General features: G+C 46.5%; 1 protein-coding gene across 8 annotated transcripts in view; it reads right to left on the bottom strand.

Moving 5' to 3' along the window:
• Nucleotides 1-1416: 1416 nt before the first annotated feature.
• Nucleotides 1417-25971, bottom strand: part of LOC103550391 (signal transducer and activator of transcription 5B) — a 68349-nt gene continuing 43794 nt past the window's right edge. For 6 of the 8 annotated variants that reach the window (XM_070561907.1, XM_070561904.1, XM_070561906.1 and 3 more), the window contains 18 exons: nt 25408-25545; nt 22091-22247; nt 20864-20953; nt 19552-19726; nt 16679-16809; nt 16253-16404; nt 15610-15765; nt 15033-15212; nt 14568-14655; nt 14367-14489; nt 13447-13539; nt 10845-11051; nt 9566-9660; nt 9333-9463; nt 8309-8479; nt 4966-5017; nt 4537-4644; nt 1417-4019 (listed from right to left, as the gene is read on the bottom strand). In XM_070561907.1, coding sequence (XP_070418008.1) covers nt 3893-4019; nt 4537-4644; nt 4966-5017; nt 8309-8479; nt 9333-9463; nt 9566-9660; nt 10845-11051; nt 13447-13539; nt 14367-14489; nt 14568-14655; nt 15033-15212; nt 15610-15765; nt 16253-16404; nt 16679-16809; nt 19552-19726; nt 20864-20953; nt 22091-22247; nt 25408-25535 — 2364 coding nt within the window. In that variant the 5' untranslated portion in view covers nt 25536-25545 and the 3' untranslated portion in view covers nt 1417-3892. The remainder of the gene's footprint in view (nt 4020-4536; nt 4645-4965; nt 5018-8308; nt 8480-9332; nt 9464-9565; nt 9661-10844; nt 11052-13446; nt 13540-14366; nt 14490-14567; nt 14656-15032; nt 15213-15609; nt 15766-16252; nt 16405-16678; nt 16810-19551; nt 19727-20863; nt 20954-22090; nt 22248-25407; nt 25546-25971) is intronic. The other 2 variants (XM_070561910.1, XM_070561909.1) reach the window with 1 other exon arrangement.

The following is a 25971-nucleotide window of genomic DNA, read 5'->3' as shown; positions in this document are numbered from 1 at the left end:
AACATCTTTCATAAGCTCATTCTCCTCTGCCTGACCCTTAAAATGAAGCACAGTATTTCCTCTGGTCCCTTCCTCAATTCTCTTTCTTTCTTCAAACGGTTGTTCACATCCATAGTTTCAATGCCACCTAGGCATGAACAGACTGCACGGCCAACTCTGCCCTGCCCCCATCTGTATCTCTCAGCCCTGATCATTGCCTTAGGCTTCACAACTACATGTCTACTTGGGCATCCCAGCTTACCCAGATTTGTACCCATAATCTTCCTCCTAACCTGACCCTACTCCTGTATCGCCCCCTCCCCATCTTACTGAGGAGCATCTCTATCCATCATTCCCCAAGCCAGAAACCTGGAATTACTCTAGACTCCAGTGCTGCCCCCCCACATTAGTCACTAAGTCTACAAACTAAGCTCAGGGCCACTGCTTTGGCACCCTAGTCCAGACCCTCATCTACTCCTGGACCGCTGAAACAGCCTCCCAGCTGCTCCCTGACTTCCTGTTTCGCCTCCCTTCGATCCATTCTGCACTGTCGCTCCAGTATTTGTTAAAATGAAAATCTGTCCATTCCCTTAAAGGTTTCATCACTTACCATCATGTTCTGGTGAAGTTCAAACTCTCAGCCTCGCACACTAGACCCTTGTGATCTACCCACTGCCCGCCCTTCCAGATCACCCACCACGGACTTTCTCCAAGTGCCGTCCTTGCACCAGCCTCGCCTGGGAACTTGTTAGAAATGCAAATTCTCAGGCTCCACCTCAGACCTACATACTCAGAAAATCTGGAGTGGGTCCAGCCATCTGTGCTTTACCAAGTCCTCCAGGAGATTCTGAGGCACGCTGGAGCTGAGAACCACAAATCACCCTTGACTCCAGCCATATCCTACTTTCCTACATCACCAGGCCTCTACCCGTGGTAGCCCCTTTGGCTGAATGCCTTTTCCTTTCTTAACTCCTATTTGTTCTTTAAGAGTCAGCTTAAGCTGTTCAGTGCTCTTTTGTACTTGATAATGACCTCAGAACAGCTTTACTGCAGCATAAACCAAGATCTCCTCCTAAGTGATTGTTAGCTGCCTTTCCGCTAACTGCAATCCTCTTGAGGGCAGGAATGTTTTCTCACCCCCCACATGCTGCCTGGCTCAGGGCAGGCACTCTAAATGTGCTGAATTTTAAGGATGAGTTTTCTAACAGGCAGAATGGGGAGCCAGGAGATAAAGACTATCATTCTAATTTTCAAAACATCACATGAACAGGAAGGTAAGAAATGCCCCCATCTGCCATCAAAGCTGATGACACACTCTGAGGCAGCCAACTCCCAACTAGTTCCCCTTTTCAGTCACGTTGATGATCTCAAACTTCTCCTTACGGAGGCCAGCCTCCCTTGCCGCCCAATGGAAGAGAATAAAAACAGGACTCAATATTGTCCCTTCAGAGGAAGGCTTTATTGTAACATAAAATACACAATTTTGTGGCTGCCCCAAATTTTACACAATACTTTTTTGGTGGCTATATACTAATCTGCCTCAACACTAAAATATGTATCTGAAATAATTTCACAAAGTTTTAAAAAGAAAAATTATAAAAAGTGTGCTTCCATTTTCAGTTAATATTCATTTTTACTCTCCCCCCGCCCCCGACAAAACCCTGCACATATCACACACTGAAACATTTTGATGACACGCGCGTGTGTGTGTGTGTGTGTGTCTGGGAGGGAGTGAGAGGCTGAGGCAGTCAGGGATTGCTCTTGCCTCTTGTGGTTAGGGAGAAGAGAGAAAACATAATGCAGATAGCAAGCGCACCTTTCCGTCAAAGCTCTCTCCCACTGACGGGCACAGCCTCAGGACAAGGAGGACAGCTCAGTAACTGTACAAGCACGGGGACCCAGGCTCGGACAGCCACACTCTTCACACCTGTCCCCTCAAGCCCAATGCCAACTGTGAAGCGAGAGCTCTGCCCTCAGCCTGCCCTGGGGCCAGTCCACTACCATCTGGAAGTGTGTCAATGCCCACGGGGGCTGCCACAGAGGCAGGCGCTGGGGAAGCCTGAGTGACAGTAGGGAAGGGCTCTAAGCGGGGCCCACAGCACACGGGCCTCCTCTTCGCCTGTCCCCAAAACTTCCATCCTCACGGGTAGAATTTAACCAAATCTTGAGGGGTATGTAAGGGGCTCAGCAGCATCCTATGTCAACGCTGGTATCCGTGGCGGGGTCAGCCTGCTTCTCAGAGGCAGAGAGAGTCTACTGCCTGGCATAGAAAAATAAATCAGTGTATGAAACCAAGCCAGGGCAAACAGCAGCTTTTAAAAAGTCATCTTCCAATAAATAATTTACTACAGAGGAATATTTTCCTGTAACATCAAAACACTGATAAATTCAGAAGTTATTTTTGTAAAAAAAATATCTGTTTATTTACTCACATGTATAAAAATAAGGTTTTTAGGGCCATTCTCTCCAGGGTATGATCACGTCCTCCTTTTAAAGAGGGGGGCCCAGGGGTGATCTCGTAGGCCTAACCCAAAAGCCACACCTGCGTACCCCTCTTCCACCCCGCCCACCACAGCCCATTCCTTCCCTCTGGGGGAAAGCTACGGAAGAAACTGTGGACAAAATTATGCTGAGGCTTTTTTGTTTTGCTTTGTTTTCGCAGCTTCCCAAACTTCCCAGAAAACCTGCTGACAGCATTTCCCCAAATTACCAAGGCCTGACACCCAGCACCCCGCACCAGGTGGGCAACGACACCCGCTGAGTACACTGGCCCTGGGTCCAGACCATACTCCCGCCACCCACTCCGCAGACAGCGTTGTGTGAACAGTGAAGGGAAACGAGGTGACCTGGGATGAATGACACAGGAAGAAAGAATTCTGATGTCAAATTCGGTGGGAAGAGGAAAACAAAAAAGTCCCAATTTGGAAGCAAAAACACTATTCAACATTGCAGAAAGCCGTTATCGGTAAGCCTTCGGAAAGCCTCGCTTGTGTCCCCACCAGCGCAGAGGAAGGACGGCAGACTGGACGGCAGCTTCCCTGGGTAACAAGCCAACACTTTCAGCGCCTGTGAGTCAGGACTGCGCATTCCACCCCAGCGGGAACACAAAGGACATCAACACAGAAAGCTTCGGCGCTGTGGCCCTCTTTTCTTTCCTCTAGTTCATCAAACGGGTCTGCACATGTGCACACACACAGGAACTGAGTGGCAATTCCACAGAGCGAGAGAAGGAGGGAGGAAGAGAGAAAGGAGGAAAGAGGAGGGAGGGAGAGAACATTTAGATGGGTTAAATGTTATCTAAAAAACCATTACCCATCTGAAAACCCAGGACTCCCCTTGCCCCTTTTCCCGTGCCTTCCCAGGACAACAGGGGCGGGGAGAGGGAAGCAGGGAGGACTGGCTTTCTTTGTCAAAAGGCAGTTTCTACATTTCAGAAGAAAAGCAGACAATGATGGCTATATATCAATTGCTCGGCAGACACAGTGACAAAGACTGACCAGAGAGGAGGTGCTTCCCCGCCCTCTGTCCTTCTCTTACTTGAACAGCCACCTGTCAGAGTTCAGCCACCCACAAGACACATGGCCAAGTTCCAGGGTTCATGGAACTAACTGCCTTTTTGCACAAGGTTAAAACAACCACAGTCTCTGCTTGTGGCCCCAGTGCTGCGAGCTCAACTCCGGACAGCAAGGGGGAGAAACACCACAACGTGCAAACTCACACGCACTCACACTCACACTCACACACTCACTCCCTTCATTGGTGCCACCATGCACAGAAACACTAAAGTCAAAACTAGTATTAACACTTCACATTATAAGTATTGTTTCCAAAGAGAAGCGATTCATGGAATTAAAACATCCACAAGAGTAACTCCTCTAGTGAGGATGAAGAAGCCGAAGATGGAGACGGGAGGTCACGACTGCGCATGAGGGATCCACTGACTGTCCATAGGTCGGCCTAAGAGTTCCTCCACCCGCCGCGCCACGTCCATGGTGTCGTCCAGATCGAAGTCCCCATCGGTGTCAAGGACAGGGTCAGGGCTTGGGAGGGAAAGAGAAGAGACGAACGGGAAGGGAAAGGTTGTCAGAGGCCAAGGATGAGGAGCAGAGACCACCCCACCATGTGAGTGGCCCAAGACTGCCCGTCCCCTCAGCCTAGGCTCCGTGGGAAAAGAACCACTCCTGATCGGAACACTGGGGAGCAGAGTCCCCTGACAGCTAGTTGGACAGATACTCAGACTAAACTACCTACCCCAGCCGCCCCTAGCACTGACTGTCCCATCTCATCTAAATCCCACCTGGTCCTTCTACAGAGCAAGAAAAATCTCCACTTTGGGAGAGGCGAGCAGATGACAATTGTCCAACCCTACTCTAAACTGCCAATATCTTCTGGTCAAATCTCTCCCTTCCTCCCGCACCCCTACCAGAGCCCGGGCTGGGCTGGGTGGTCTCAGCCCTAGAGAAGCTCTGGGTTCCTTTGCCCACCAGCCCTCCAGGGGTCCAGCCTGAGGCCAAGTGCCCGTTCCTCCCCGCGGAGCCCCAGGAGAACACAACCTACTTCTGTGGGTACATGTTATAATGAGCCTGGGGACACACGGCTGGGGAGGGGGCCTGGTCCATGTAGGTGGCGCTGCCCCCGGCAGAGTCTGCAGATGCGCTCACAAACCTGCGGGAGGAAGCAGAGCAGAGCCTCAGTGACCTCAGGGCAGCAGCTGACTGGGGAGGGGCTCAGAGGGCATCTTCATGTCTTTTTTGGGTGTAAAAGGACAAAGCGCCCACTGGGCCTGGGACTCCGGCTGCAGGAGTGGGCCCCGGGTACTGGCCCCATCAGGACCAAGCCCAGTTCCCTCCCCAGGGCTGAGCCAGGTTTGGGGCGGGGAGGGAACGCTGGGCCCATGAACAGGAGGGGTTGGCAGGGATGGGTGAGGAGAGCGGGGGGAGGAGAAAAGAGGCAGCAGGAGACCAGAGCTGGACCCTGGACACTTACTCAGGGACCACTTGCTTGATCTGTGGCTTCACGTATCCGTCCACTGCTTTAGCTGCCGAGGGGGGAACGGTGATGAGAACCAAAGTTCTCAAATGAAATAAAAACGCAATCTCCCTTAAGAGTCACATGTTCTCTTAGGATAGGACACAACCACCTAATTTTATCTTAGGATCTGATACAAGCACTTAATATTTCACCCTGTTAGGAGGACTGGGTAGAGGAGAAGCCTTAATACTAAAACTGCACGTTAAGCTATCTTCCAAGTTGGCATGCGTATGTCAATAAATTCTTCAAACCACAGAAAATATATACTTCAACACGAATCTAAATCAAGCATTCATTGCATACTAACTGTAAAACGAAAAAATATCTTAAAAAGTTTAAAGTCAAAAATACAGCAGAGGCACAGGATTTGCTCTGTCTCCCAGGAGACAAAATTAGGACCAACAGGACGAGGTTGGAAGGGGACAAATTCTCAGTCATATAAGCAAGAATGTCATCATCATCAGAACTGCCCCAAAAAAGCAATGGGCTGTCTTGGGAAGAACTGATTTCCTTGTCATGGGAGGTTTTCAAGCAGAAGGTGTACAAACGTTTGTCAGGGAGGCGCAGAAGAATCTAAGAAACAGAGAGGAATTAATTTGACTTGACAATCCGCAAAGTTACGCTGAGGATCGACTCTTTTCTACTTCTAGGAGATGGACTATGCCTCTGGCATCTGTATGCTCTTTGGTGCCCCTGGGGTTTCTGCATTTGGGGTAATGTGATGGTCGCTCCTGCCAGTGAGTGCTGTCTATGCCCCACGGCTAGTTAAAAAGAATGCTGGCATTGTGTCTCTTTCTCTCGCCAAAGAACCCTCCCTGGGATGTGGAGGCTAGGGAATAAACCTGAAGTGATCTGGTCAGCCACAGTGACCTTTTTAAAGGCTGATTATGGAAGTCCAGTTAAGTACGTAGTACGAATGCGACAGCCTGAGGTCAGTAATGAAGTCTTGTTTCCTGGGTGTGAGTATGGGAATAAGTATAATCTTCACTGTATTAGACAATAAACATGACGCTAAGGTCAACAGGACGAAGAGCTTGTCACAGAAACACCCAAGGCAGTGAAATGTCACAGGGTCACAAACTGCTTGTTACCCTAACCTGCTTCTCCTAGAGGCTTCAAATGTCAGGAGCTATATTTTCATAATATCTCATGCTTTTTGTGCTTTATAGACTACAGAGAACTTTACAGGTTGGCAGAAAAGATAAAAATCAAAGAAATGCTGTAAAAAATAGGATTTAAAAATCTAAATTATCTGTGCTAACCAAGAGAAGCAGGGACAGATTTAATCCAAAATACCACATCAATCTAAAAATATTTTGGCTTACTTTCCCACCTAGAAATAGAACTACAATCTTAGGGTGGGAAGGCATGATACAAAAGACAGAATCTATAAAGGAAGAAGGTTGATAGATTGGGCTATACAGAAAACATAAGTCTCTGCATTTCAGCAAAATAAACCTTAAATGTTAAAGGACACACTGAGAAAAATATTTGCTATATATAATAAAGGGTTTATTTACTATATAAAAATACTTACACATCATTAAGGAAAAAAGGAACTCCAAAAGAAAAATGAGCCAGGAATATGAATGCACTTCACAGGAAAAAATATAAATGGTCAATAATGTGGTGGTTAAAAAATACAGGCTCTGGAGCTAGACTGTTTGAGCTCAAATCCTGGCTTGGCCACTTCCTAGCTATGTGTCCTTTGCGAATTATTTTATATCTTTGTGAGTCAGTTCCTCATCTGTAAAATGGGGATGAGTAATAGTACCTACGTTACAGACGTGTTTTGAGGATTAAAGGAGATACTACATGAAAATGTGCTCAGAAAAGTGCCCAGCACCCAGTAAGCATCCAACAAATGTTATTACTCTATTTATTATTATTGTTATTATTAACACTACACGAAAAGATGTTTTGACCTTACCCAGAATCAAAGAAATGAAAATAAGAACTGAGATACCATTTTTATGTCAATCTTACTGGCAAACATGAGATGGATGAATACAGAATCTATGATTGGCAGGAGGATGGAGAAGCAGATACTCCAACAGACAACCGTGGGAGTGAAAACGGACTCTGCTTTCTGGAAGGCAATTCTGGAAAGATGTGTCAAAATGCTTGAAAAGTATACACCCTTTGACACAAATTCTACTTTAGGAATTTATCCTAAGGAAATAGTTGAATAAGATGTATATACCAGGTTATCTCAAAATTAATCATAATAAAAAACTGAATAACTTAAATTGTAAGTATCTTAAATAACCGACATGGAATCATCATACAACAGAATTCTATGCAATTATTAAAATGATATTGTAAGATTATATTAACTGACCTGTGACTCTGCCTATGATATACGTTTAAGCGAAAAAAAAATCAGGTCACAGAAGATGATGGACAGCATGATCCCAACCTTTTACTAGACTCTGGCCCCTCCTACTGCTCTGCCCTCATCTCCCACCACTTTCTCCCCTGCTCATCCAGCTCTAGCCGCCCGGGGCCTTGTGAGGTTTTTCAAACAGGCCAATCTCACTCCCACTGCAGGGCTTCTGTACTTGTTCTCTTAGCCTAGAATGCTTCCTCTCCAGCTCTTTGTGTGGCTGGCCTCCTCACTTCGTTCAGGTCTGTTCTGATGTCACCTGCTCAGAGAAGCCTTACCTGGCCACTCTAGTGAATGCTACTCCCCATCCTCCTCCTTGTCACTTCTCTATCCCCCTCCCTTGCTTACTTGTCTTCATAGCATCCACTACTAAATAAATACATTTATTTCTTTACTTGTTTATTGTCTTCCTCCTGCTACTAGGTTGTAACCTCCACACAGGAAGTACTTAATAAGCATCTGGTAACTGAGTGACGGAAGAACACACACCTATATAGATGGGAAGAATATTCACCAAATTGTGATTAACCTGTAGATGAGAGATGTGTGACACCTAATTTCTTTTCTAGCCTTTCTTGAAATTTAAAAATAAATACATAATACTTTTATGCTCAGAAAACAATAAAACCATCTGTTTTGAAAAATAAAATTTTACCTTCCTAATTTCGTTTCGTCTAAGCTCATATTAAAAGCAATTTGTTCCCTTCAATTTGATATTTGAGGTTAGTGGCAGATGTGTTTTCTGTATGTCTGAAGACGACAGCCCAGGATTTACTTCTGCCCTGGATAAGGCTCAATAACTAAATGCTAATTGTGTAAGTTTTCATGCAAGACAGACACACGCACACTCACACAAAACTAAAACAAAACCCAAATCACAACAAAACCAAATCAGAATGCGAACATTGTTACCAGTGGCAGGCTCGCATGGAACCGGTGTGTAATATTTGGAGTACACTTCATCTTTTGGCCGATCAGGAAACACGTAGATAAGGTAATTTAGGTCCCCCAAGCGGTCAGCCAGGGACCGGATGGAGAAGTCTCTGGTGGTAAAAGGCATCAGATTCCAAAACATTCTCTCCTCTAGATCAATAAACAGAATAACCATATTCTAAACATGATTTCTGAACAGGAAGTCTTAAAACCAAAATATACTACAAATTAAAGCTCTCCATTAAAATAGTCCCAATAAAAATCTCCATTTAAAAATAACCACAGGTTGGCGATCCAGTAGTTTTTAAAAGCCGGGGTGGATAAGCAGGTAAGGCATAAACCACCTTCCTAGGGACCCCATTATCTCAGGTAGTTTCAAGTTCAGATGGTATTCGTCCCTCTCTAGAAGAAACAGTTCTTGCTGACCCCGTACAACAGTATATGGAGAGACAGGAAGCACATCCACAGCCAGGGGACGTGTGAGAGCTATTAAAAGCTACTAAAACCTTCAAGCCGCAAAAAAACTAGTAAGCTGCTCTTTTCTTATTGTGAGGGTCAGAAGAAAGAACTAACATTCTTAGATGGAAATGATCAATGGCAACATCCTTATGCTAATTAGAATAAAGGCATAATTAAAATAATATTACTTCCAGTCTAAATGACTGCAAATCATCAAAATAATTCTTCACTGAAAGAAGTTTAAGGTTGAGTAATAAGAAGGCAAACATTTCAAAAGGGAAGCAGCTGAGATTTTGGAGAGAATTATTACAGGTAGCCATGTCAGTGTGACACATTTGTGTTTCTCAAAATTAGTAACTGCGTTTCTCATGATAAGATTGTACACAGGCTGCGTATTATTAGCAGCTGTCTCACGGTTAGACATCTGTGTCCCTTAATCAGTACTGGCCCCATAACAAGTATTCAAACTGTTTGTTAAAGTAATTTTGCGACAAAAGCAGCTAACTAGAGCCAAGACATGTCTTAAAAAGGGAGGGGCACTCACGAGAGTCAAATTTCCAAGCAATGGTGATGCCGCCGATTTCAGAGTCACTGAATCTCAGCAGGAAAGTCCCATCGGGCTTGTTAATGAGTAGGTCGTGGGCCTGTTGCTTGTTCACGAAACCCAAAATAGCCCTGGATCACAAAGCCAAAGGAGCAGAAGCAGAGTGTGATGTTTTAACACCAGAAAGAAACCGTACATACTCTATCGCTGACTTAGGAAATGACTATTCTCACCCATCATTCCAATGCGGCTTGAGATGTTTTTTTAACACTTCCATCACACCATCAAACCACTGCCAGAAAGTGTAATTCCGTCCTGGTAAATTCTCCTGGTTGGAGATACAACAATGAACACCAGAAGGCAACAGTAACACTTGGAACATTATCTGTATATACTTTAACTGGAAAAATTAAACGGAAAACAAACATCTACGCTGTCAGAATCAGACAAATATACATGCCTGCCCGAGTTTTACCAAATGGTCCCACAACCAAAAAACCAGAGAGAAAAAGGGGGAATAAGGGAAAATACTACAGGGCAATTATACCCCCCCACATCCCCCCCACCACCAGTGGACCCTGCTACACATTTTCCCCTGGATCTGGGCTGATGAGTCCTTTGCTGTCATTGATATGTGGTCTGTGACCAGCAGCAGCACCTGGGAGCTTCTGAGAAATGCAAATTTCCAGGTCCCATCTCAGACATAGTGAATAAGAGCCTGCATCTTAACAAGATGCCCAGGTGATCTGTAAACCTGAACTGTATGAGATCACACGGTGAGGCCACAGAGATTGCTCCATCACACAGCTTTCACCAATAATTATCAGTAGAACTCGGTTATCTGATTCCATTGGAAGGCAGGAGCCTTAATGCAATGGCAAAGACAGACGGCCCAGGCCTCCTGCTTCCCGTCAAACAAACCTCTGACCACTAGCAAAGCTGCTGGCCAAGTGCTTAGCACACAACCGTTTAAAAGAGACTCAGAGACTATGAGATCTCTGAATTAGAGCACTTAAAATACTTGGGGGCGAGGGTGTAAGCAAAGATACAAAAAGTTAAATTTAAAATCAAAGATGTGCCAGGTGACATCTGAATTACCCGAGGCTGGAGGACAAGTTTCCTACATCAGCACCCCCTCTTGTGGGTTGAGGGTCCCATGGGAGCTGGCTTGCATTACACATCAGGGGACATCAGAGAGTCAGTGGGACAGAGCCATGGAGCTTTGATCATCACATAAGCTTGACTTCTCATGAGTTACGTTACCACCTGCTTTGCTCAGTTTCCTTTATAAAGGACGAAAATGCACTAGCTGCGCACAAAGCCCAATTTACTTCAATATTCAAAGATGTAATTTTCTCCATAAAAATGTAGTGGTCCACCTCTTCAAAGCTTCCTGTTACTCTGGGCACAATGTCTGAGAGACAGGAAGAACAAGGGCCTGGGGCAGGGAGCCTCCCGAGGCAGCTGGTTTGGAGGGACTGATCTAAGAGCAGCTGGCAGCGGGTCCCTCACCCTGTTGAACTGGGACCAGGACACGGACATGCTGTTGTAGTCCTCCAGGTGGCTGCTGCTGCTGTTGAACAGCTTCTGCGCCAGGAACACGAGGTTCTCCTTGGTCAGGCCTCGGTTGCTCTGCACTTCGGCCTTGAATTTCATGTTGAGGGCTTCACACAGCTGCGGCCACAGCACTTTGTCGGGCACGGCAAATGGCACCCTGCCCTGAGAACGAGGGAAGCCAGAATTTAGGAGAAAATAGTCGCATGATTTATTCCCTCCACTCAAAGGAAAAACACTGATAGCTGGAAGTCGTTAAGACGTTTGTCTTGCTGAGCCTGAGGATAAATTCAAACTTTCTTGGGGTATGCAGTTGTGTGAAACTCAGAAGGTTCCACTTTGCCTTCTTCCCACATAACTTAGAAGGTAACCTCAGGCTATCTAGGGTGTTCTGTAAATAAGCTGCTGAACGTACCGTCCCATCCTGCGTTCTAACCAGCCACGAAAACAAAACATGACCACCGTCTGGCTCTTACACTGTCAACTCAATGGGAACAGAAAGCTAAAAGGCTGGCTCTCTAGGTACAGAGAGAGAGAATGTGTGTGTGCTCATACACGTGTGTGCACAAGCGCAATCCTCACCCTTGACACCTTCTGCCAAGACCTCTAGCTCAAAGGGAAACAACTTAGTATGGAAGAGTGGAAATTATGAGTTGGATGGCTTTATTGAGAAACAGGCTAGAATATGATTTTTTAATACTGCCTTTCACCCGTTCAGCCATAGCACTTCATTTTATTTATCATAAAAAATTTATTGAATAAGCGATCTCCTTAACAGGATATAAAATTTAAAGAGCAGAGAAGGGTATACAGTGAAGTCACTATCCTATCCTGTTCCCCCAGCAGCCCAAAGGCATGTAAGCTAGTTTCTTCTGTACACCTCCAAAGACTTCTATGCGTGCCAGCAAATAAATATAACTTTTCCTTTTTAAAAATATAAATAGGAGCATAAAATCCATATGTTCTGCATCTCTCTTTTTTCACTTAATGCTATATCTGGGAGACCTCACATCAGCACATAAGGAAATTCCTCATTTTCTCCTGTGGCTGCTAAATATTCTACAGTATGGAAGAACAAGAATATATTTAACTAGATCCCCACAGTCGGATATGTACGTATCAGCCTTCCAAACAACGCTGCAGTGTACTTATATGTTTGACACATAAGCTAACATATCTGTAAATTTCCACAAGTATATATTTATTTTAAAACAGCATAAGATGTACATTAGTCATTAAAATAACTAAAAATGTTAAAATGTTTATTTAGACAAGATACTTTAGCAATGACATGTTGCAGGACATGTCTAAGTTACATGGGGAGTGAGAACTGTGGATAGGCAGGGAAGGAAACGAGAGAAGATGATGCAATTCTATCCAGGAGGCTTATCAGGACATGATGTATGCAGATGTTTTTTAAAAGGAGTCTCAAACTCAGGGTTTGTAGCATAAGCATGGTAGAATTTCTGCTAAACATCTCACCTTTGCAGCAAAAATAGTGTTCTCTAAAGAGGACTATTGAGAATGCTAAGTAAGACTCTTTTTTTTTTTTTTTAAAGATTTTATTTTTTCCTTTTTCTCCCCAAAGCCCCCCGGTACACAGTTGTATATTCTTCCTTGTGGGTCCTTCTAGTTGTGGCATGTGGGACGCTGCCTCAGCGGGGTTTGATGAGCAGTGCCAAGTCCGCACCCAGGATTCGAACCAACGAAACACTGGGCCGCCTGCAGCAGAGCGCGCGAACTTAACCACTCGGCCACGGGGCCAGCCCCTAAGTAAGACTCTTAACATGAGAGTCACATTCAAGAAGGACATACTTTCATGTCCTGAATAAACAACTATAACCCTTTTATCACGCTTTTATGGACTAAGCTCTACTGGAAATACGCAACACGTAGAATTTCGCCTAGGGAAATGTTTAGAAAATGCCCATTAAGCAGCGCACTAGTGGTATTCAGATAGTATGCGGGTGCATAAACCCACAGGATCATATTTACTCCTCTAGACAAAGCATCTCATTCTTCATGAGAGACCTGTGATGAATCACAAAATCTAAAATTTGGAAAAGACATTAAATGTCACCCTCATTTATTGTTAGGAAGAAGACAGGAAGCAACTTGTAAGCTAAAGTAACTTCCTGAGAGGTCTAACCTCTAAAAGGAAACTGGGAGTCCCAAATTCCATTCAGGGTTTCACCCAAGAATTTAAAATAATATTTACTATTGACTATGTGTCAAGCATTTCGCACGTTACCTAATTTAATCTTCCTAACACCACCATGGAGCATTATTATCCCTGTGTTGCAGACACTTCCGGGAAACTTAAGCTCAGACAGGTAAAGAGAATTTCCCATGGTCACAGAGTGAGGAAACGGTGGAGCTTGAATTCAGACCTGGGCCTGACTTTAAGGCCATGCTCTTTCCATTTTCCACATCCTCTTTATTCTGCCTCCTGCTAAGGAAAACAGCATTTTTTTCTATGCTTTTTTGGGGGATAACACATGAAAAAGATTCATGTTTACATCAAGTTCTTAAGACCCGCAGGCCCAAGGAATCCACTTACAGGCTCTGCAAAGGCATTGTCCCAGAGAACAGTGGCCGTTGCGTTGTTGTCCTGGCTGCCATGGACAATCACCACCACCGGGAGGGACAGGGTCTAGAAAGACACAGGAGAAGGGCTCAGTGTCCACAGCCACACTTTCTTCCCCTTTCCCTTTTTTTCTATCACAATACGTTCATTCTCCCTTCAAGCTTCAGTAAATGTCACCCTCAGGTACAGAATCTGAAAGGCTCCAGGAATAACATGACTTTTCACATTGGCACACTCTTAGAAATTTTTGCTTGACTGATTGATTCATTTTTGCTGAGAAAGATGCAACCTGAGCTAACATCTGTGCCAATCTTCCTCTTTCTGCTGAGGAAGGAGCATCCTGAGCTAACGTCTGTGCCAATTTGCCTCTGTTTTGTATGTAGGTCACTGCCATAGCATGGCTGATGAGTGGTGCAGGTCTGTGCCCAGGATCCGAATCCACGAACCCAGGCTGCCAAAGCAGAACATGCCAAACTTAACCACTACATCGAGAGGCGGGCTCAATTTTACATATTTTAAAAGAGATGTTGCTTAGATACTTCTGAAGGATGGAATAAGTTTCTGAAAGCTACATGGAGTACGAGAGAGAAAAGAGAAAGAGTATGGAGACATTTCTGGGAAAAAATAGCAAGTAACCAATGTCTAAAACTATAACCATAACTCAAACTCATTTCTCTTGATTCCTTCTCCACCTGTATCTCCAACTATTCCAGTTTGTTATAATTTGTTTGTATCTCAAGAGAATCTAAGAATCTAAGTTCTAAGGAGGAGGTCTCCTCATTTTCTGTTCATCAATAATCAAACAGAAGAGACTATGTGATCAAAACGATTCTTTTGTGACATAAAGTACGTACATACGTACACACACACACACAACTGAGGGAGGCCTTTACCTTGACTTGAAAAACCAGCTCATTTCCACCAACACTGAACTGTGATTCAAACAGGATTGTAAATTTCTCTTCTGTCACTGACTCTGCTCCACGACGGTCAGACCTCTTAATTCGTTTCAGGGACTGCAAAGGAGAAAAATAAGATGAAGAACCCCTCAAACAACTGGGGAAAGTTTGTCTTTGCTCTTCTCCCATCCTCACCATGTTCCTGAAGTGGGCACTGAGGGTGCCGGTAGCCTGGTGATACTCCATCACGCAGCAGTTGTTCAGGATCTCTCCACTGTAATCACTGCAAGTCAGAGAGACTCAGCTCTAATCCCACAGCGTCTCAGCCCCACAGGGAGAAAACACATTTGGGATAGAGGATGTAAGAAGGTTGTTAAAAACTTAGATCACTTACAGGAAATGTCAGTTACATAAAATATACAAGAAATAAATATACATAAAATACACAAGAAGTTTCCTTGGATGTATCCCTATTAAATGACACAAAATCATAACTGCTTCATAGAAAAACCCCTTTATAGTCTGAGAGCCAGAAGAGGCCAGAAGGGCTAATGGGGTTCCCACACTGAAACAGCTGAGACCAGAAAGCTTCTTAGAGGATCTTTGTCTTTCTATGGCAAGGACTCGAAAAGAGGAGGGGGTGGGGGGAGGGGCACGTACTTGCGGGTGTTCTCGTTCTTGAGCAGCGACTTGGCCTGCTGCTCACTGATGATGGTGGCCTTCACCTGGGGGGGGTTCATGTGCACGTTCAGCTTCCCGCCCACCAGCAGGCGCACAGTGGCTGCGAACTTGGTCTGGGTCTTCAGGACCTGAGGGGGCTGCTTCTCGATGATGAATGTGCTGTGGGAACACAAGTGACCAGATGCTGCCTCAGGGGACTGCGCTCTGGTCCCTCTGCATGGGGAGGCTGCCTCAGCGGGTGACTTAGGAGCCCGTGTCGCAGCCCCTGTTCCCAGGGAGGCTGCTGAGAGTCGGGGGAGATGGCGAGAGGGGAGGCAGTGAAATGACCTCAGCAGCTGGCACGGGCCGCAGGGGACGAGGGCAGCCCTTGTAGTGTCCACAAGAGAAAATGGGCAAGGTCAACACCAAGAGGCCACAGCAGCTGGGGACGGAGGGGGTTGAGGGTGTGAGGCAGAGAGAGACAAGGACTCAAGCGAGAGTTCCCATCTGCAAAGCACCCCTCCCTCCCCCAGGCCAACCACATGGGGGGTGGGTGTGGCCAAGACGCAGCCATCACCTGGTCACTAGGGCCGAGATGATGTCTGTGATGGTGGCGTTGACCTCGGCCAGCATCTCCTCCACGGGGCCGGGGATGGGCAGCTGCTGGCAGAGGTGCTCAGCTCTGCGGATCTGCTGCCGGTTCTGCCAGATGATCTCGGCCAACTTCTCACACCTGCACAGCAGCCCCAGGGCCAACGGGAGGACAATGGCTTCACCCCCATGTCCCACGCCAGAGGTGGGAGGCTCTCAGGCTGGGGAGAAACCCCAACACCCAGCTCCACCCTTCCCCAGGAAGACTCATGCCTTAGCCACCACTCTACCCACTGAGCGAGCAGACCTGCCCTGCCTTCTGGAGACACAGAGAAACACAGCAGGAGTCGCCCTGATTTGGGCCCCACCAGCATGCCCATCACTCTACACACCCGGCCCTGCCCTGCTCCCCAACACAGTGACTCCTTCCCAGGGAAGACGGTGTGATCTGGGGGCATCAAAGTCTGTATGAGGAACTGGAACCACTGGTGAAATAAGACCTGTCCCACGACAGAGCGAGCCCGCTGCACACGAAAATGCAGGAGGCAGAACAAGCAGCTGGTGGCACCACATTGAGCCCCTGCGCGGCCCCGCCGGCCCTCCCTGCCTGCCTCCCCCACACCCATTACCAGGACTGGAGCACGTCCAGGCTGCCCTCGGGGGGCCCTCCATTCCCGGCCAGCTGCTGCCGCCGCTTCCACTGGATCAGTTCGTCATCCAGAATGATGGTCTGCTGCTTCCGCAGCAGCTGCAGGGTCTTCTGGTGCTTCTCGGCCAGCTCCTGAGGGAGGTGGGGACAGCAGGCCCTTCTGGGCTCCCAGACAACAACCTGCAGGCCCTCACTAAGGAGGCGAGCCCGGGACCAGGCCCCAGGCACACGCTTTGCTCCGGCCCAGACCTGCTCTGCTGCACGTGCCCCCACAGGAAAGAGAGATCTGGCCTCCTGTTCTCCCGAGTCCTGCTCTCTTCCTGGCTCTAGCCCCATTCCGGCCCCCTGGACAGCCCGGGATGTGGACCTCCGGGCCTGGGAGGAGAGGGATGCAGACCCCACTCACCACGCGGTACTGCTGCAGTGTCTGGGCCTCGCGCTGCAGCCAGGCCTCCAGGGACACCTGCTTCTGCTGGAGGGCCGTCTCCCGGCTCAGACGCTCCTGCGGGTTCAGCTGGGCCAGCTGGGCAAACTGAGCTGGAGGAGGGACAGGATACCCATGACCACGGCCTCCAGCCTCCAGCAAGAAGCCCAGAGGAACCACACACACCTGTTCTGGAGACAAGGCCTTCAAGGGGACACATCTGACCAGGGGCAAGTTGGGGTTCTAGCCGCCAAGGGTGCCCAGAGCTGAGTGGGCTCCGCTCCCTGGCCTCCCGGCTCTGAGCTCCCCTCCAGGGAGTGGGGAGACAGAAGCTTGGGGTACAGCCGAGGACAATCCTGCCCTGCGGCCTTCCGTCCCACCCGAGCCCATCCAGCTGGCTGCCCAGCCCTCCTCACACCACACGGGGGTCTGGATGGGAGCCACGCTGCCTGGTTTGAAGTGTGCCCTCGCCGTTTACTAGATGGGTGATCTCGGGCACATCGCTCTCCTGTGCCTCAGTTTCCCCATGTGAAAAACAGGAGAACCACAGCACCTGCTCAGTGAGTGCTGTGAGGAGTAAACAAGTGATGAGCCAGAAAATGCTCAAGAGAATGCCCGGCATGTGTAGCTCTGGGTGAGAGTCAGTCCTTCGCGGTTAATGGGTTACAGGACGGCATTAAAGGGTGACGGAGACGGCAGCTGCCCCGCCCCACCTCACACGGCAAAGCCTCAGCGGGAAGGCCCCGCTCCGCTGCTCCGTCCCATTTCCTGGAGCACACCAGCCCCTCCTCGGGGAAGAAGGCGTCTCTCCAGGTGCTGGGAGGGGCCTCACATGTCTGTCCAGGCTGGGCCCCCTCGAGCCCAGGCGGCCAGCCAGGAGAGAGGGGAGACTCCGAGAGAGGGGGACAGAGTGTGCAGGGCCCGCTGAGGACACAAAAGCAGCAAGATTCTCTCAGGAAAGGGAGCGGATTCCTTCCACAGGGGCTGACAGGAATCTCATCAATGGCAGGAATGGGGGTCAGTGCGGCCTCACCACCATTTTCAAAAAGTCTGTTATGACAAACTTCAGACACAGGGAGGCGGAAAGCATGATGCAGGACACCTGGGTACCAATAACCCAGCTGGAGGAATCAAACATCTCCACAGCTAAAGCCACCTGTGCACTGTCTCCTGCTTGCAAACCCATCCCTCCCTCCAACGGTAACACTGTCCTAAACGTGGGCTCACCACCTCTGCCAGGAGCCTTTCCAACCTCCCAGTGTCCTCACTCAGCTGCGTGAGAAGATGTGAGCGTCAGCATGTCTTGGTCAATCAAGTTCCTGGCAGGCCTCTGAGGGCCATGTCACATTGACGTAGGCCCTGCCCCACGGATGCACAAGCTGGGACAGACTAAAGCAACTCTGCACAGCCAGGAAAAGCCCAGAACCAGAAGAGAACTGAGAAACAGGGTTCCAATCGCACCGCAGGGGACTGAGCAGGAAGAGAAGTGTCCAGGCATGGAACATGGCAGAGGAATCTGGACGGCCGCCTCGGGAATCCTGCCACCCACAGGGAGGTGGTGGTGAGCCCAACACCTGGGCCCAGCTTCCCCAGGCAAGTGACCCAATTAGTCTCTCCTGGCAATTTGCAGAAGCTTCTGGGAAGGATGCCAGCAGACGCGAGGCAACTGTCTGCTCCACTGGAGGGAGCCTAGCCTTTCCGTGCACAAACAGGTCAATAGTCTGGGTTTCTGATGGGTGAACTTGGATAAATGGGACTGAACTGACATTGCATAATGAGTACAAACCCAAACCGGAATCCAAACCCAAACTCATAAATAGGAAACAGAAAACCCAAATATAGGATCAGAAGTACTGGCAACCAGTCACAAGCCTTGGGTAGAACTAACAGGCTGAAATCTTCTGTTCCTGAATCTAGGAAGAGGGTCATCCTTTCTCTGGGGTCCGTCTGGGGTGGATTCAGACGGAAGACATGCTAGAACCATCCCACCAACATTCACTCAACACCTACTATGATTCAGGCAATGTGCTGGCCTCAGAGCACAGAGATAAAAGACACAGTCCCTTCTTAAAGAATTTATATTCTACTGGGGAAGACAGAGTTAATAAATAGTATCAATACAGTTCTAAGATCGAGCCCAAATGCACGGTATCAGAGGAGCAGGCGGTATGTGTATGTGTATGTTTGTATGGAGGCTTCTCTGAGATTCTGTGGTGGAGGAAGGGAGAGGAAACCATCACACTGCCAACTTCCTACAAGGCCAATAGGGGGCGCTGGTGGTGCTCCACAGCCTCAAGACAGACTCTGAAGTTCTCTGTACCCAAGTACCAAGCAGGATTTACCCCAAGAAGGGGAGCCTTTGTCCATAAAGGGTAACTGAGGTGCATTAGTGTGCTCTGCCCCAGGACAGCCTCTCCGAATAACTGCACAAAACAACATTAAAAGTTTTTCACCACAAACACAGTCCCTTGGCCCTTATACTGTCCCTGCTTAGAGAGTTTAACATTTCAGTAAAGCAGCATTTATAAAATGCCTACTATGTACAGAAGTACCATCTGGGACTGTTAACTTAGACTCTTTGCCCCTTCTCACAAGAGGAAACGTCCTCCCTAGCAGACCAGGAGCAACCTGGGTGCGGCACCCTGAATGGGACCCCACACTCCAGGGCAGGTGCTTGTCTTCCCCACTTAAGCCTCAGCCTCCCAGCACTGTCTTCAATGCAAGTGATTCCCTGCCGCTCCAGAGGAAGGGAAATGCCTTTGAATGGAAAAGTGGTTCTCTTCCAACCCAACCTGAGCTTCCTAGCCCTCACTCCCGTCCTCAAGACACACCCTGCCCACGCCGCAGGGCCTCACCCTGGATCCGCAGGCTCTCTTGATACTGGATGATGAAGTACTCCTGGGTCTGCTGCAGCTTCTTCAGTTCGTTCTCCGTGTCCTGTGTGACCAGTCGCAGCTCCTCAAATGTCTGGTTGATCTGAAGGTGTTTCTGGGACATGGCATCAGCAAGACTTCCAGCTGGGGATGTACCCTGGAGACAGATGGGTGAGAGTGCAGGCAGCGGTGGGCTGGGCAGTGAGGATGGGAGAAAGCCTCAGGCCTTAATCTCGAGAAAAAGCCAATGCCAGCACCTACAACTGAACTGAGACCCCCAGAAACTAAAGTTTGAGTCAGAGGAATTGCAAACATCATTTGTGAGAACTGGGGTAGAGTAGGAAAAGAGGAGAAACAAGTGACCTGACAGAAGCATAGTAGAAACTTTATTGCAGATCTGCCCTCCACCAGTTTCCCAGACGAGGTCCATCTGGATTCTCTTTGGAGAAACTAGAACTCAGCACGTCCCAGGAGTTACCTGGGTTCTCCTACTTTGATGATGACCCCTCATTTCACATTCATTGACTGACCCTCAGGTGCTAGGGACACAGTGGGGAACAAGGCTGTGTGAACACACATCTTCTGTGTCCTCAACAAGACCTTCTTGTGACTAAAGGAAGAGAGAAGAGGCCGAACCTCTCCCATGTGGTGTCCTGGAGACTCCAAAATGAAGTTACAAGGGAGGCATCCACAAAGCCTTTATGGATCCAGCCATTTAAGTGATTTGGTCTGATTCAGTCATTCAAAACCTGGCTGGGAGGCAGCTAAGCAGAAGTCTTTCCTAAGTAATCTCACTGGAATATAAGGATGCCTTTACTCAAAAACTATTCAGCTGGGGGCTGGCCCTGTGGCCAAGTGGTTAAGTTCGTGGGCTCCGCTTCAGCGGCCCAGGGTTTCGCCGGTTCGGATCATGGGCACGGACATGGCACTGCTCATCTAAGCCACGCTGAGGCGGCGTCCCACATGCCACAACTAGAAGGACCCACAACTAAAAATATACAACATGTACCGGGGGCTTTGGGGAGAAAAAGGAAAAATAAAACCTTAAAAAAGACCCAAAAAACTATTCATTTGGGGTTAAACTATTTTGCACTTGTTTTGCGGTTGCAATCTCATCAAGGTTATAAATCAGTTAAGATCAGTCTTCTATTTCTTTTGTGCCCCTTGGGACAATGCTCTGTTTATAGAGATACCAACAGATGCACACTGAGTCACCCTGACAAAGGTGGGTCCACAGAGAGGTGGGCAAGAAAGGACTTCCCAACTCCACCCCCTATACCCACAGGACACTCACATTGCTGGCTTCTCGGACCAGCCTCTGTTCATTATATAAGATGTGGCGGATGCAGCGGACCAGCTCCATGGGGCAGCGGTCATATGTGTTCTGAAAGAATCCAAGAGCACACATCACTTTGCTCCACTCGGTGCCATGGGCCTGACCTACCTGAGAACAGCGCGAGATCTTATGATGGAGGAGACTCCTGCAGATACAATGCTGTAACCATGAGAAATGCCGTTCCTCTGATACCAACGGGGATAAGAAACACACACAGTAGGAAAGCCAATTACAGTAAAAGGGTTAGATTATTTGATTTCTTGCAACTTAATTTGCCTAAAGTACTAGGGCATCATGCTTGGAAACAGGATAAATAAATTTCAAAAAGGCCACATCAGAGAAGAAAGTGGACACCACCTGGACTGGACAATGAAAGTTACTGCCACCAATGAGGGGAAGATGGATGTTGTGTGTCTCCAGATGTGACACCCTGAGAAGGACACATCACTTATTCAGAACGCTGATCAGGCATATGTAACCTGAATCTAATCATGAGGAAACATCACACAAATCCAAAATGAGGTATATTTTATCCTTAAAAAATAGAGGAGCTGAACTACTTAAAAATGTCAATGTAATGAAAGACAAAGAAAGGCTCAGAAACAGTTCCATATTAAAGGAGAGTAAAGAGACATGCCAACTAGATGCAATATGTCATCCTGGATTGCATAAAAAAAAATGCCCTAAAGGACACTATTAAGATGACAAAATGAAAATACAGATATAAGATTACCTAAAAGTGTTGTATCAATGTTAAATTTATTTAAGTTGATAACTGTACCATATCTATGTAAGAAAAGGTTCATATTGTTAGAAAACACACACTGGAAGTATTCGGGGCAAAAGGACATGGTATATGCAACCTATTCTAATGTGATGAAAGAATGTTTGTGTGTAGAGAGAGAATATGATAAAGCAAATGTTAATAAGAGGTCAATCTGGGCACATGTGGAGATTCTCTGTATCAAAATCTTGGAGATTTCTATAAATTTGAAATGATTTTCAAATAAAAAGTTAAAAAAGGTGGCTGCAATCACAAAACCAAACAGTACGAATTGATACACATAATACGGAACTCAACAATGCCGACCTGAAGAAGAGAATGACAACCTCTACAGAAAGTACTGAACGAAGGAAGGGCCCCTCCTAGGGACGAGAATGCAGTGTGGCCCAGAGCACACCCACCTGCAGCTGCGTGGCATAGTGCCCCAGCTTGATCTTCAGCAAAAACCCATCTTCCCCCACTTGGTGCTCCGCCTTCTTCTGCAGCTCCTGCACCAGGCCCTCCAGGAGCTGGGTGGCCTTAATGTTCTCCTGTGGATTATCAAGATCTATTGAGTCCCTAGGGGAAAAAAATTACATACATATGTATACATACATGCACATGAGCCTGGACAAATGCAGCCTCAACGCATCACACTTCTCCTTTGGCAACACTGACTTCGTCATAATGCTCACTGCACATTTTCAGAAACAGTCCCATTCAGATTGACTAGATGCGTACATTCATCTATTCTGAATCCTACTAACTACCTTAGTGGACTGCACAGTAGCTTTTTTCTTTCTTTCTTCTTCCTTTTTTCCCTTTTTACAATGTACTCCCCTTTCTCCTTCCTCCTCCTGACTTGCTCTGGCACTTATGCTATCTGCTTCTAGGAATAAAAGGAAAAGGAAACTGTTTTGTGTACTGTGAAGGAAATAAGAACTCCGATAATTCCCTTTTTATAGTTACCCCCTCAAGAGTGTAAGGGGGCACCAGGTCAAGAATGTTCCACATGTTTTTTCCAGACTTGACTAGTTCTATGTATTACTAATTTCACATAGAATATTTCTTGTTTTTTTTAATGTGTATTTTTGGCTTGACTATTTTTTTAAAGAATTTTTTTTTCCTTTTTCTCCCCAAAGCCCCCCAGTACATAGTTGTATATTCTTCGTTGTGGGTCGTTCTAGTTGTGGCATGTGGAATGCTGCCTCAGCGTGGTTTGATGAGCAGTGCCATGTCCGCAACCAGGATTCGAGCCAGCGAAACACTGGGCCACCTGCAGCGGAGTGCGCGAACTTAAGCACTCGGCCATGGGGCCAGCCCCCCACATAGAATATTTCTTAAGGAAGACTGGTGAAGGAACATTTATTGCTATTTCTTTCTTTTTCTTTTTCTTTCTTTTTGGTGAGGAAGATTGGCCCTGAGCTAACATCGGTGTCAATCCTCCTCTACTTTGAGTATGGGAGGCCACCACATCACGGCTTGATGAGCAGTGTGTAGGTCCACACACAGGATCTGAACCCATGAACCCCAGGCCACTGAAGCAGAGCTCATGAACTTAACCACTACAGCACTGGGCCGGCCCCATATTGCTATTTCTAAGGAGCCCTGGAAATGAGATACTAAGACAGAAGATGCCCACAAGTATTTACACAAGTCAGATATTTATATCACCAGGTGTAGATTTGGGACCTGTAGGAAACACTATGTCTTTCAATGAACCAGAGAAACTGCTCTATGGACTTTGTATTAATTCACATCCATTTAACTGGTCACAGGGGTTGGATGGTCTCCCTCCTTCCAGTTCTCCCTTCCATCCTTCCTCCCTTTCGCCCATCCTTCTGTCCATCCATCCTTCCTTCCATCCTTCCATCCTTCTGTGTGCCCTTCCTCCCTCCCCTCCTTCTGCCCTCCCTCCCTTCCTTCTCCTAGTCTCCACCCCCCAACTCTCTTTCTTTTTTTAAACAACTTAGGCAACAATTGCTATTGGGCAGTGCTAAATTACTTAACTCGGCTCACTGAAGAAACCAAACAGCTGTCAGATCGAAATAACATTCAATTACGGCTGACTGGGTCTGCAGCCAAAGAGGAGGTCTGGTGAAAGCTAAAAGCTCTGTCATCTCTAAACCCCTGAAGTCAGTCAGCAACTCACTTCAAGTGGAGGCCCGAACAGGTTGACCGAAACACTGATAACGTACTTCATCAAATAATATGCTCAAATAGGCACTTCGAGAAGGCAGCAGAGAAAGCCAAATTTTAAATACGTAAACGTTATGTATTAGATAAAAGCCTGGAAAGAGTGAAGCAGCCCTGCACCTCTGTTTCAACTGGCAGTTACGCTCCTCATCTAAAGAACGCACTCTTGAGAAGAACCAGTCTCTGAGCAAAACTCATGGAAATCAAGCACTGCTTCTTCTACTTGTAAACTTAATTTTCTGCTAAAAAAAAAAAAAGGTCTTTCTAAGCTTAAACATAAAGAACTGAAGATTTTTTAAATTAAAGTCTTCATATTCTTAAGAAAACCAAAACTAAGTAAATTCAGGTTTCCCTTAACATCAACACAAGTCTTTTCACATTTGTTCAGTAAGAAGACTACATGGGAAATCTAAATGAAATTTTAAACCAAGAGAAACTTCCTGCTAATGTTTTTCTGAACCCTCCAAATCATTAAAACGGAAAAGAAAATGAAAAGGAAATGGAAAAGCACTAAGCAAGGTGCAGGTGACATGCTCACATTTAGCTCCTCTTTTCCTCACTTAATTGCACGAGGCTGAGATTTTTGTAATTGCCTAGAAAATTGCTTTCCTTTGGTGCTCGCTAGTTTCTGAACAGAAATCTGCTACTGACACATGATTGCAACTATTCCAAGGTAACACAGCAGAGAGGCACACAGCCCTCCTCAAACGGTAGCAGACACGCTGGCTTCTCGCTGGCTCTGTCCAAGAGGAGCCCCCGGCCACAAGGGTGGAGGCCTGAGGTATCTGGGGAACATGTCAGATCAGACTGTAACCAGACGTAACATACATAACCAGCCAACACACTCCCAGGCCCTGAGCAGAGCAGTGACAGCCCGCCGCCCGTGTGCAATAACGTTGTCTACGAAAAAGCTTTATCGTCAGTCTACTGCATTGTACTAATTCTAAAAGAATTTAAAAACAATTTCCCTCCTGAGTATATAAATAGTAATTTGGAAAATAAGAAAAATAAACATGCTTGTTAAATCTGCCACCAAGACGTAATTATTGTTAATATTTTGGTGTACTGTCTTTTAGTCTTTATGTGTATGTTATGCAAATTAAAAAACGTCAATGTCTCCATCGTTAAATGTGTCAACAATACATTTTATTAAATTATATGCATACGCATAGCTTATCTGCCCCACTAAGCACTAAATTCTTTGTAGACAAAGGCTTTAATTTTTTCCAATGAACTTTGCTGACTACAACACAGCTAGGCACTGTACAGGCACTCAAAATATATTTGTTAACTGTTTTTGATCAGCAGCAATATTCCAAAGCTTTTAGCCAGAATTTACTATTAAAAGCAACAAGTCCCATTGTAAAAATCCTGAGTTATTCCATCTCCGTAAAATCTAAGATGGGGTTAAATATATTTTCATGGGTCACATATATTTTTTTAAATGTACAACTTTTAAAGTCTCCATCATATTATCTTTCCAATCAAACTTTAATATGCTTGTGCTTCATAAAATATGATAGAAAAAACCCTGTTCACTTACCAAGCTTGGCTTTCAATCCACTGGGATAAGTAATGCCGCACCTCAATGGGGAAATGCTGACCATACAACGCCTGCATCTGATGAAGGGCTTCGCCTTGGAGCTGCTGGGCTTGTATCCACACGGCCATGGTTCACAATCTGTCAAACAAACAATCAGTGGTTTGGGGTGGATTTTTTTCCTTCCCCTTTTAAATCCACTAGAGTATAAAAGCTAGACACAAACGCTTTTAAGTTCTTCTGGTAAACTAAAGATCAGTATTCTTGAACTGAATTTCAGCTTTAAAATGTTTTCAAAATGCAAACATTCAGTGCGGCCGTGGAAAGGTCTGTAACTGGGTCTAGGAAGGTCTGACTATAAAACGTACTGAAGTCCTGTAAGCAAAAGTGCAAAACCAGCACCAGGGGAAGAGCAGCCTACAGCTCTGATAGCACAGACATATTCTTTACTCTTGTTCCAAACTTGAAGCAACAGTAAGCAGCATTTCAACAATAATGACAATCAGCACAGAGATTTTTTTAAAAATCAGTTGTTTTAGATGTGGTATTTTTGACTATATAGAAATG

Source organism: Equus przewalskii, chromosome 10, assembly GCF_037783145.1.
Source record: "Equus przewalskii isolate Varuska chromosome 10, EquPr2, whole genome shotgun sequence".
NCBI lineage: Eukaryota > Metazoa > Chordata > Mammalia > Perissodactyla > Equidae > Equus > Equus przewalskii.
This window is presented reverse-complemented; position numbering and strand designations above follow the sequence as displayed.